This window comes from Glossina fuscipes, unplaced genomic scaffold (assembly GCF_014805625.2).
Source record: "Glossina fuscipes isolate IAEA_lab_2018 unplaced genomic scaffold, Yale_Gfus_2 112, whole genome shotgun sequence".
Taxonomy (NCBI): Eukaryota; Metazoa; Arthropoda; class Insecta; order Diptera; family Glossinidae; genus Glossina; species Glossina fuscipes.
The window spans coordinates 1,122,977-1,135,130 of record NW_023998455.1 but is presented as its reverse complement, the minus strand read 5'-3'; the positions used below and the strand labels follow the sequence as shown (position 1 = coordinate 1,135,130).

General features: G+C 38.9%; 1 protein-coding gene across 5 annotated transcripts in view; it reads left to right on the top strand.

Moving 5' to 3' along the window:
- The window catches only part of LOC119639505 (serine-rich adhesin for platelets), a 94,919-nt gene that overhangs the window by 81,500 nt on the left and 1,265 nt on the right, over window positions 1-12,154 (top strand). For all 5 annotated transcript variants that reach the window (XM_038036923.1, XM_038036922.1, XM_038036925.1 and 2 more), the window contains exons 4-6: window positions 459-6,909; window positions 9,103-9,267; window positions 9,360-10,040. In XM_038036923.1, coding sequence (XP_037892851.1) covers window positions 459-6,909; window positions 9,103-9,267; window positions 9,360-10,040 — 7,297 coding nt within the window. The remainder of the gene's footprint in view (window positions 1-458; window positions 6,910-9,102; window positions 9,268-9,359; window positions 10,041-12,154) is intronic.

The following is a 12,154-nucleotide window of genomic DNA, read 5'->3' as shown; positions in this document are numbered from 1 at the left end:
TGCATTGAAAATCTCAAAAATATATATATCTATATATATATATGTATGTATTATAGACCATCTTGATCAGCAGAATGCGTACTGTACACCTGTCCGTCCTTCCGCCATGCATAATTATTGCAGGTTCTCGCAGAATGGCTAAATAAGAATAATTCATGGATTTTTTTCTTCAATCATTTGAATCTTGATATCATGCTTTAAGCCAAAGACGATGCCATCATTCTATCATCAAAAAGCCTAAGGGAAGTTTTTCTTATTTTTTTACTATACATTTCTCCTTCAAGAGTATTAATATATTGGCACTTAAGGACTGCGTATTCCTTTCATGGTAGCGTTCAAAATGCTTACAATTCCCATAGTTCTCATATATTATATAAAATTGAAAAGTAAACAAACGAAAAAAAGAAAACAATCATATTGTCAATTGTTTTGGTTTTTACTCCCTTTACTATTTGCAGATTAAATGTGACGACGGTCTACCACAGCGTATATGTCCAAGATGTACGGCACAATTTTATATGATACACAAATTCCGACGGAAATGTCTAAAAGTTCAAACACAATTGAGAGCACTATATGAGGATAGACAGTTTGAGCAGCAGCAAAAGGAGGCCACAAGAACACCGACACCAGCACCAGCACCAGTACCAGCACCAACATCAACTCCAACAGCAGCAGCAGCAGCAGCAGCAACAGTAGTAGCGGCAGCATCTTCATCATCATCAGCATCCGCAGTTGTCGCTACAGGTAAAGAAGTAGCTGACGCTAAGGCTGCTAAGACTGCTGATGTAGCAGTAGTAGTAGTGCTAGTAGAAAAAGAAGAACAAACAGAAGAAGAAAAAGTAAAAGCTACACCGACTGAATTGAATATTGGCAATGATTTAATAAACGATAACTATGGCCAACTGCTGCCTGCATTGTCCAATGAGTCGGAAGCCTTTGATAGCTCAAACACATGGAATGCCAATGATGCAACAACATTGCTGGACAATGTTGAGACAATGGCAAACAAAGCGACACCAATGAAAGCGGCGGTAACGTTTGATACGAAAGAAGCCGCAAAAGCTCAAAAGCATAGTGAACAACAAAAATGTGATATTAATGATGAGGTCGGTGATGGTAAGGATGACGCTAATGCTTGCAATTGTAGTGGTGATGGCGAAGATGAAAGTAAAGAAAACGCAACAATACACGAATATACGAATAAGATCGAAGATGAAAATGAAAATGAAGATGAAAATGAACAAATATCAGAAATTGTTTTAAGCGAAGGAAATTTGCCATTGGAAACTTCTTTGAAGAGAAATCCCGCTAATGATAACGAATTTGTGGCGGACGATAAGCTTTCTTTGCTCAATTTGCCAATGAATGATTCTTCTTCTAATTTAGAATTAAGTTATACGGAACCCATAAGCAAAAGCAATAACAACAACAACAACAACAATAACAGCGACAGCAATAACGAGAACAGCAATAGCACAGTACAAATAACCACCAATACCGAAACTTTGATTAATCAGGAATCAAGTACATTTATAACGAAAGCAGCCTTAAAAGAATATACCACAATAAGGAACACCGCGATCACCACTTCACCGTCATCGTCGTCATCGTCATCGTCATCATCATCATCATCGTCATCGTCATCTGCATGCGATAATAACCACATAATAAAAGCGGAGATACAACAACAAGAAGAACAACAACAGCCTGGGATTACTACTACCATAAGTCAAGAAACATATGCTGATCAACTAAAACAGCAACAAGAACTGAAACAACAACAAAATGCATTCACCGACGACTTGTATCAAGTTCTAAAGTCTGAAAATTCCTTGTCGTCAACGATCAACACGCATATAGCAGCAGACACAACGGGTAGTGACGATATACCACAACAAAAACAACAGCAACAACAACAACAAGAAGAACAACAAGAACAACAAAAACAACAGGAACAAGAACAACAGGTCGCTACTGTTGTTATTCAAGATATGCTTAACAGGAATGACGATGCTGATGGTTATGCCGATGACGACAATGAAGACTTTACCGACAATGAGACTGATATCGACAACATCGCAACGACAACTAAAAAGCAAAGAAACCAGTCCAGAAAAACGGAAGTTATAGCCAATAATTTACGTACAAGACTGTTCTTTAGACGAACCAGTTGCTGTGCCAACGAACGTTATAAATTAAATGAAAATACACAGGTAACCGGCTCATCGACAACAACAGCAACAGCAACAGCAACAACAACCACAACAACAACAACAACAAAAACAACAACTAGTATAACAATCAAACGAAAACGTAAACGAAGATGTTCGTTAAATAAAAAACGTGAAAAAGCTGTTAGAACTACAACAAGTCTGGTTGATCCTCCGATATCAACATTACAGGGAAAAGTCGCAGATAAAGACGCGGGTGAAGTGAAAGAAAACAATGAATTAAGCAACTGCCGCAGAATCGTAGAGTACAAATTAAAGAATACGAAGACTAAGAAACAGAAGAGAAAGCAAAATGACTTTAGAAAAGGATTAACGACACTATGGAGAGCAACACCTGCTGTTCAAAACAATAATGATGACTGTGATGGGGTTGAACGCGATGATGATGATGATAATGATAATGATAATGATGTTGTTGACGGTGATCTGGTTGCATATGCCACGGCGACGGCTAAACGACGTCGCTTAACATCAACAATCTGTTGGGATAATAGCAAAGGCATTAGTCGTACTGGCAGTGATTGTAATAATGATAATGGTAAGGAGATTGGTAATGGTGATGGTGATGGTGATGATGATGGTGACGGTGACGGTGACGGTGAATGGATGCTGAGCAAATCATTGTGGAAAACAAAAGCTGAAATGAAAGCAAATATCAATGACATGCAAACGGTCGATGGCAACGGCATTAACAATGGGGGGGAAGGAGTTAATAATAAGAATATCGATATTACACAACCACAGGCATGTAAAATTAACTGCACACGTTCGGAAACCGGCTCTAAGAAGACGGTAACGTCCACTTTAATTGAAGACAGTAGCTGCTATGAAAACCAAACTCAATTTCACAAATTCACTGAACTCAAGGACATAAAAGGTGAACAACATAACCAATGCATTATTAAAAACTTGCGGCCGGAAGAGGTGGACCAAGAACAAATTAAACAGAATAACTATAACAATAACAACATGGACAATAACAATAAAGCTGAAATTGAACATAACGTACAAATGCCTAAAGAATTTCATAATAATTTTGATACGAACACCAAAGCCCAGCAGGAGGAGGAGAAGAAGTCAGCGGCAGCTACTACTTTAACGCCTCAGGTTAAATGCGGTGGTAGCATGAAATTAATAATACAACGTAAACGTGGTGCCCGTTTTAAATGTCGACGTGAAGATGATATAGTAGAGCAATCAACGATGGCAGCAACAGATGAACAGAAGCAAATACAACAACCACAAAAATTGCGACAACAACAACATTCCGGTGATATATTGCCGCCACTAAAGCGAAGTAAACGTTCGTTGAAGAAATTTTCGTTACAAACGACAGCTCCAGCTAGTCGCCGTAGTGTTCAAGATAATGCGGGACAGGTAAATGATAAAGCGGAAGACGTTAATGTTTATGAAAATAATTTAAAACTTAAAGTCGCTAAATCGACGAATGCATTGCATTTCAAAGGAAATTTGAACGATAGCGGAATACCGCAGAAAGGAGAGCGAATTAAGAAGCAAGAAGCGAAAGAAATGCAAATACGAAGCGATAACCCGTTTGAAGACAATAATCTTTTAATACGTACTAAAGATACGAGTTCCCCCTCAATCATTGTAACAAAGGATTTGAACGAACAATCCGAAGAACAAATAAATGCTATTAAAATTGAAGAAGGCACTCTAGTAACTAGCAGCAGCGCTACAATGTTATCGGCAATGAGCAGTTCTTCGTCGCTCAATAATCTCACATCCACCGAGAGTGAATCGAGACGATTATCGCTTCAAAAATTGATAGTGCGTGTACCGCTCGCTTCGTTAACGCGCGATTTTAAAAAATTGCATTTAACTAAAAGTCACGAAGGCAATGAAAATGAGCAAGATCTTGAACAAGATTTGCAACCATATGATAAAGCTACAGATAACGCTGAGTATATGCACGCAAGCGCAGTCCATCTCGTAACACCTCCTAGACAAACAAAAGTAGATGGCATCGAGCGCAGTGGTAGTAGTGGCAGTGATTTTCTAGGATTTTCAACACCAGGAAGCCATGTATCACTAGCTTCTACGCAGCACACTTTAGAAATGATGGGTAATGAAAAATTGGAGGAGGAAATTCAGGGAGATGCAGGCATTTTGTGCGGCCCTTCAAACAAGATCAATGATTTTATTAACGAATTTCAGACTCATTGCATAGACTCGTCAGAAATTGAAGATAGCTCGGCGAACGTTATACCGCCTCTGCCAGTTCATATAACTCAAGAGCTTAGCGATGAGATACGTGATGTGGAAAATACTCTGAATGGTATATTAAGTCAAATGCATAATCAAAGCAACAACTATACAATGAGTACTGCCAGTACTGAAGCTGATGATTTATTTGTTCATTCTATATATTCGCCGTTAACGGAGCCACCGTCTACCCCTACCAATAGCTATTATGCGGAAAGTCCAAATGAAAGTATTTTGAATAGTGCCACTAATCTTAGCAACAGTCCCTTCGCTCCGCCACAGCATCAGAATAGTTTAGATATGAACGGTTTGACGCCTCAATCCGGCCAGAGTTCAACAACCAGTTACATGACGGGTTCCAATAACTCGGAACTGGTATTTAATGATAATTTCACTTATCATTCGGAATGTTTTGGCCACGAAGATACTACACAGTCCGAATTAATCGGTTTCCAAAATGATATACCCTGCTTCGAAAATATCGACTTAAATGCAACAACAGAAATTTGTAAAAGTGAAACGGATATAATAAATAATACATCTAACTTTGAAGAAATAACGACAAAAGTGGAGGATCAAATGAATCTGGAAGAAGAAACAGAACTCGTTTGCCAAACGATAAAAGAAAACAACGAAACAACAAATATTACTGAGATGATAGAAAACTCCGAAGTGGAAAATCCATACAATGAAAGCGATTTCGAGAGCGTGACTGTGCCGGAAAATGACGAGCCGCCTACTCTCAATGACAATGAAATGGTGAGTGAGGAAACAGTTGAAATGACTGATGTTAGTCAAGAGATAACAGCTGAAGAGAAACCGATAGTGGATACTGTAACATATCCGTCTAATTCCCACGCTCATCTATCTCAACCGCCGCAACAAATATTAACTTTACCTAATAGTCAAGTAAGCTCTCATAGTACCAATCATCATCATCAATACTTGTTAGCCACACCCGGGCAAAATGGCAGTTTTACCATTATTGCTAAATCACCGAACTCAATGATGGATCAGGTGTTTAAGCCTCACTCAAATAACGTACAATATGTTACACTAGGACAAGCTTTGAATGCAAAACATCCAACTACTTTACCGGTGATTGCACATTCGCAAGCGGTACCCACAATGAAAGCACCTAATCTCTATAATCCTGCAAGTGGTGCCACAACGACACCAGGTCTAAGATGGTCGAACAATACCGGGCAATTTCCCCAGCAGGTAACCACTCATGTGCCATCAGTATTATCCAATCATCAACAACAGAGTACAACACCCAACGCCACTAATACTGGTTACTACATAAATGTGGGCGGCGGTATTTTCAGAGCCACCACTACCAGCAATACTCCAACCGCTACAACACTCAATGCCACAAATGTTAATATTAACTCTTTGGTTATGCCACCGCAACATCAACAGCATTCCCATCAACAGCAACAGATAAATTTAACTAAGTCACAATTGGACGCTAATAAAAATTATCTTTTACAACAACAGCAACAAAGAGCGCACCATAGCACACCGCCAGCTTCACAATATATTATGGTAATACCCCAGGATTATAATGCGACGCCACAATACTTTTCCGCCGCCACAGGTGCAAGGTTAACATCAGCCACACCGTCATTGGGGACTTCTACAGTGCTTCTGCATACACCAGCCGCACCAACCAATAATTGCAATTTTGTTACAGCGACATCGTCCTCCGCCACTCCGGCTACCACGGTAATAGCAAACAATCTTCATAACAGTCGCAGCAGTCCGAAAATGGTGATATCATCTCGACCCTTATCAAACAACGTTCAGCCAATACATGCTAATCATCGGCGTGTCCAACAACAATTGCAACAGAAAATCCAACAAAAGCAATTGCAGTTAATACAACCGAAGTTACCGACAACGCGCGAACAGCACATTAAATTGATTTGTCGCTTCTGTCATAAACGTCAAAAGTTCACCAACAACATTGATTACAGTAATCATATCATCGATATGCATCCCGCCGATAAGCCGTTCAATTGCCCGTTCTGTCCAATGCACTTTCAACGACGTATTCATCGTCAACAGCATATAAGTGAATCGCATGCCTCACAACGCTACCAGTGCCCGCAGTGTAGTATGAGTTTTAGTGCGCAACGCACTTTAGATTTTCATTTACAAAAGTATCACGCGTGTACAAGATCGCCACCACAATCAACATCGTCGTCATCCTCATCGTCATCATCGTCATCATCATCATCATCATCAACAACGTCAACATCGTCTTCGTCGTCATCCGCTTTGGTGTCCACAAAAGTGATAACAACTCAACAATCAAAACAAAGCTCCACCTCTTCTGCTACTACATCGGCCACATATCAATTATTACAGCATCATCAGCAACAACGATTGGTGCGCGTTGAGGATGCTCAACAGCATGTGACTGACGAAATAAAGGACAAACGTCGTAAGTACATTTTTTACATTATTTTCTTTTATTTGAATTTTTGTCAGTGTGTGTACGATGTGTGTGATAAGTTATTTAAATGTTTCGTAACGTTGAAAAACTCAATGCTACCGATTATGCAAACTTGTTAAGAACGTGGGAGCAGAAAAAGAAGAAGAAGAAAAAAAAATGAAAAGGATTCGCTCATTAGTTTGTTAAAAAAACTCGAAAAGTATGCTCTAGCGGCCGCGAACCCTATAAGCTTACCTCTGAAATTCCGAATTGCTTACCTTACACTTATATAAAGCGCATTGCATCTATTTATAGAGTGCGACACATCTCTCGTGCATGGAAAAATTAATGAAAATAGTCGATTGGCCGATAGAATACCTAAGTGGAAACGGCTTGAGAAGGTGTCTTGATATTTAGAGGGTTCGAATCCTTTTAAAGTTACACGTCTGTTTGTCTGTTTCACATCCCTTAATGAACTTCATTTTGCAAGGGACTTCATTGGGTTGCCCCAAAGGCAACTATTTAAGAACGGTAATGGAATTTGAAGAAAGCTTGCTCGCAATAATACCCTTCAAATAGGCATTTGTCTCATGGTACTTCTAGTTGAGAAGGTTAATTGTCTTTGAAGAAAATCTACGGGGGGATAATACTCTTCGAATGAGCTTCGAATGAGAGTACGCTTCACATGCCTCTCTGGACTTCGTTTTGCAATCGGCTTAATTCACCTATCCGCCCGTATAAACAACTAGTTAAGAAGCCTGAAAGAATTTGAAAAAAATCTGCTTGTGGTAATAGCCATCAAGTAAGTATCTGCTCCATAGGGGAGTACGATTCCCAGTGCGAGAGACCACACTTTAATCACTGACTGAAGTGCACTCTTGCCCATAGTAAGGCAAAACACATATCTGTCTCTCTCTCTCCCCACTTCTTTCCGACCGACGGCATGTTACACATGTAGCGGACATCCACAGTTCTTGTCCTTAAGCGGGGTAATACATCAACACCCAAAGCTCTCGCAAATACTTCACCGGCTTCTCTGCAAAAGCATAATATGAAATGCTTTCGTAGAACGGAAATTTTTCGCAACCTCTCAATTGTTCGTCTATTGTGATCGCAAATTGCTAAAGTTGTTATCGGGGAAAAGATGTGCTTGTACGGAAATGGACCTGAAAAAATTTCCAAGTTTGCCTTTAAATTTTCAAGGGCAAGCCAGATTCTTTTACGAAAGCGTAATCTGTAGAATGGAAACTGGAAGAAAGAACATTAGTTAGCATTTAGTGTTTCCGGAAACATATGGTGTAAGTGATAAATGCGAGCAAATTAAAGAGACGGTCCGTAAATTATAAACTTGGGCAGCTTAAAGGGGCAGTGCAGAATTAGTGAATCGCGCTTTACACTTGTGATGCAAGGGTATATAAAGGCCTAGAAGATCTTGAGATAGATCAGAGAGATTCAGAGTTACTTCGATGTAACCTTGTCTGTCCGTCTGTCCGTCCTGTTTTCTTTTATTCAACCTACATGTCGTACTTTTTTAAATATTTTCATGAAATTTGTCATACCGACCTGTTTTGGCCAGAGGACGAAGCACTGTTCGGAATTGTTCAAATCCAAATGTTTCCTTGACCATTTCCCATACAACGCCTTGTTTGTGGAAGTCGTTATAGGAATAACTGTAAGGTGGCGTAGCATATTTAACGGTAGGGCACTATAATGCGTCCAAGCTTGATTTAAGCTTGTTTGTCCGTCCGGGTCTTCGACATACCGTTCAAAATTTACGACGCCATATTTTGAAAATTCTTTATAAGTAATTTTGGATTGTGTAGGGCACACAATAGCTAGTCCACAATTGTTATTTTGTTCAACTTGTTCGGATCCAAACACTTTTTCGACGACTTCGCAAATAAGGCTTTTGGGCTGAGAAGCCATCATATGAATATGAACGGCTAGATCCCATTGCGAACCACAATAGTATATTTATAGGGCCCAAGGTCTACAAGCGATTAGAATCGCACCTGCATGTAGTGGTTGCAATATCGAAAGATAGGCTTCACTTTTCAAATCTGGTGTGTAAAGAGTGCTTTGGAAGCGACTAAAACCTACTCTAAAGAAAAATATGTTGTTTACTTGTTTTCTCATTGGTTTCACAAATGATTAACTTTTTATCGCCACCTCTCTCTTGTTTGCTTTTTGAAATCCTCGCAGCTATTGATCTCCAATTGGATGCTCAGCATATAAATGCCACAAGCAGTTGTAAAGCTAATGCCCATAAAGGAGGTGGTAACACAAGTAATAATACTACGCTACCGGATAAACAGCGGCAAGCACGAATTATTTGCTGTCCAGATTGTAATGATGACGATGATGAGGGTAAGAACCAATTATATAACTTTTAAGACAAATATAATATTTTAAATATTTTTTGTTTTGTTTTGTTTTCTTTTTCCTCACTGCGAACACAGATGACCACGAATGTTGCAAAAACTCAACAGATACTTACGCAAGGAAATCCATACCGCCAGTAATAGTAACACAACAACAACAACACCAGCGGCAACAACAACAACAACCGCGATTACAGCAACCGAATGGTGGTCAACATGTGACAATGCCGTCACCGGAACAAACTGAACCCGATTCTACATCAACCAGTACATTGCGACAATTTCGTAAACGACGTCCTTCGCAAAACTCCTGTTCAAGTCCCAATGTTTATGCGGAGGTGGAAACAAGTGGTAATGGCGGTGGAAAATATACGATTAATGAGGGTGTCGATGCTACAGAACAAATTGTTGCTGAACGTGCTCTACGTGGCACACATAATTGTCCGTTGTGTGAGGAATGCTTTACAAATGAAATTTCATTGCGAAAACATCATTATTTGGCACACGGCACACAGACAATAATGCCATTCATATGCACGATATGCAAACGAGGTTTTCGCATACGCAACGCCTTGCAACGTCATATGGAGGCTCACGATGCTGAAGGGCGGCCATATGAATGCAATGTATGTCAGATACGTTTTCCCCGGCCGTCACAATTAACTTTACATAAACTGACTGTGCATAAATTTGAAAAGCCACGCACCCATGAGGACTGTGAGCTACCGTCCGGTACTGAAAGCGCTTTAAAGGCTCATGGTAAGTTAAATAAAATGAAAGCAAAACAAATAAATAATAATAAAAAAAATTTATATTCGGTTTGTGCATGAACCTTTTATGCCTACCATCTCTTTGTGCTCAAATTTCAATATTGTTCTTTATCTATAATACTGAGTAGACCGGGACAATAGATTAGACGTGAAAATACTTATCGTCGTCTCTATAGTTTGTAATGAGTAATGAGATAAAAAAGCCCTTTTTTTTTTTTTTTGCTTTTGAAAATAGAGATATGTTCAATTCATGTTGCTTTGTAGGCGTGCCCCTTGACCGATTAAGTCCATATTTATTTCCTGTAACAATTGTTGTACAAGGGTGTATTAGAAAATGATTCTGAATCGATCAAAGCCTATCTGTCCGTCCGTCCGCGTTTATTTTAAAGCTCTATAAATTTTGAATGTAGAAAGAAATTATATTCAAAAGGATACCTTTACCATATTGTAGCCTAATTATGAATTTTCACCAACAAGCTTCTAAGTTGCAGCTTACATCACTTGTAGTATAAGGGTATGTATACAATGCCCAGACAAAGGACTTGAGGTAGAGCTCCTTTTTTATTAGATCAATCGTTTCAAAATCGTTTTCTAAATCGACTTACGGTTGCCTGTCCGCCTGCCCTAGTTAATTTCTTTTGTTCAACTTAAAGATCGCAGTTTTTGAGATATTTGGACGAACTTTAGTATATGGCGACATGTTCTGCTTGACGGACGAACACTGTTAAAAATTATCGGGATCGGTCCAATTTAGTTTAAAAAGTCGTTATACGAGTAAATGTACGATCGAGTAGTAGTCAAGTATTTAATAGTGAACCGCAAAATTCAAGCTCGATATAATAATTTTTAGAACACGTATGAACAAGCTTTCCATAGACGGACAACCAGCCAGGCAGCAGGATAGCTATGCTTAGATCGATAAAGAATGTGTAGCGTACGTAATAGAATGTTTAGAATTTTCTTTCTTTATGTTGTAAACATTTCGACAAAATGAATACAGCAACAACAACAACATGCTGCGTTGGTGGATATAAAAACAAAAGTAAAGGAAAACAATGCGCGCATACACGGTTGAAATATGTTTTTGTTAAGACGATGAATGGCGCTTTGAAATGTGAATTAAATGTTTTATTGTTATTTTGTTTTTCTACATACAAGTATACATAGCCGGCTAACAATTAGTATGCTTTCTTACGTTTTGTTAAAAACAAAAAAAAAGAAAATTTTATAGAAGTGATGTTAATTAGTTGCATATAAGAGAATCGTAACGCTAAGCGAGACAATTACCTTTACTTAAAGGAGTAGTTTTCGCTGGTTTAAAAGCATAACAATGCATCGAAACCCATTAAGACAACGTCTCGGTTACGTATTTAATTGGTCCTTGCAATCTGAAGAAGGCTTTCAATTGTCTGCAAAGATTCATAATAACTCGAGTGAACTCGGTTTTAACGCGCATCGATGAAGTGATTTATTTTGCGTCTCTTGTAAGCGGTAAGCGATAAACGATACTATATGCCTTTGTCATGTGACTGATGAACTGATTTCATTATAATGTATGGATGGATTTTTTGTGTTAGGTATCTAGACTGCAAAGCAGACTTCTCAGGCATACACTAATGTACGAATATAATCCATTCTGTTTATCATACTCGAAAATATCCACTGGATATTCATCAGATCCTTTCGTGCTGGGAAATTCAACGTAGCTGCGTTAGATAAATAGAAGTTGCGTTAACCTTGAATCATAACTAACTAAAGATTATGCTTGACAAATTTGTGTCTGTCTGTCCGTTGCTTTGGTGCTGAAGAAAAATCTAATTACACACAATTGACACAATACTTTGGAATTTTCATATACTAGCTTCAGGAGATGATTTCACTTTAATTAAAAGCGATTTTTTCGCCTCACTTTCTCGGAAAACCTTGCTGGAAACAAATTCTGATTCGGCAAGGCCGTTAATCTCAATCAGGGGATAACTCATAAACGGCAGCGGCCAGGAAGGATTGTCGGTAGAAGGAGATGAAAGTTGAGAGTATTTTTTTTCTCACGACATAATCTCTCTCTCTCTCTCTCTCTCTCTCTCTCTCTCTCTCTCTCTCTCT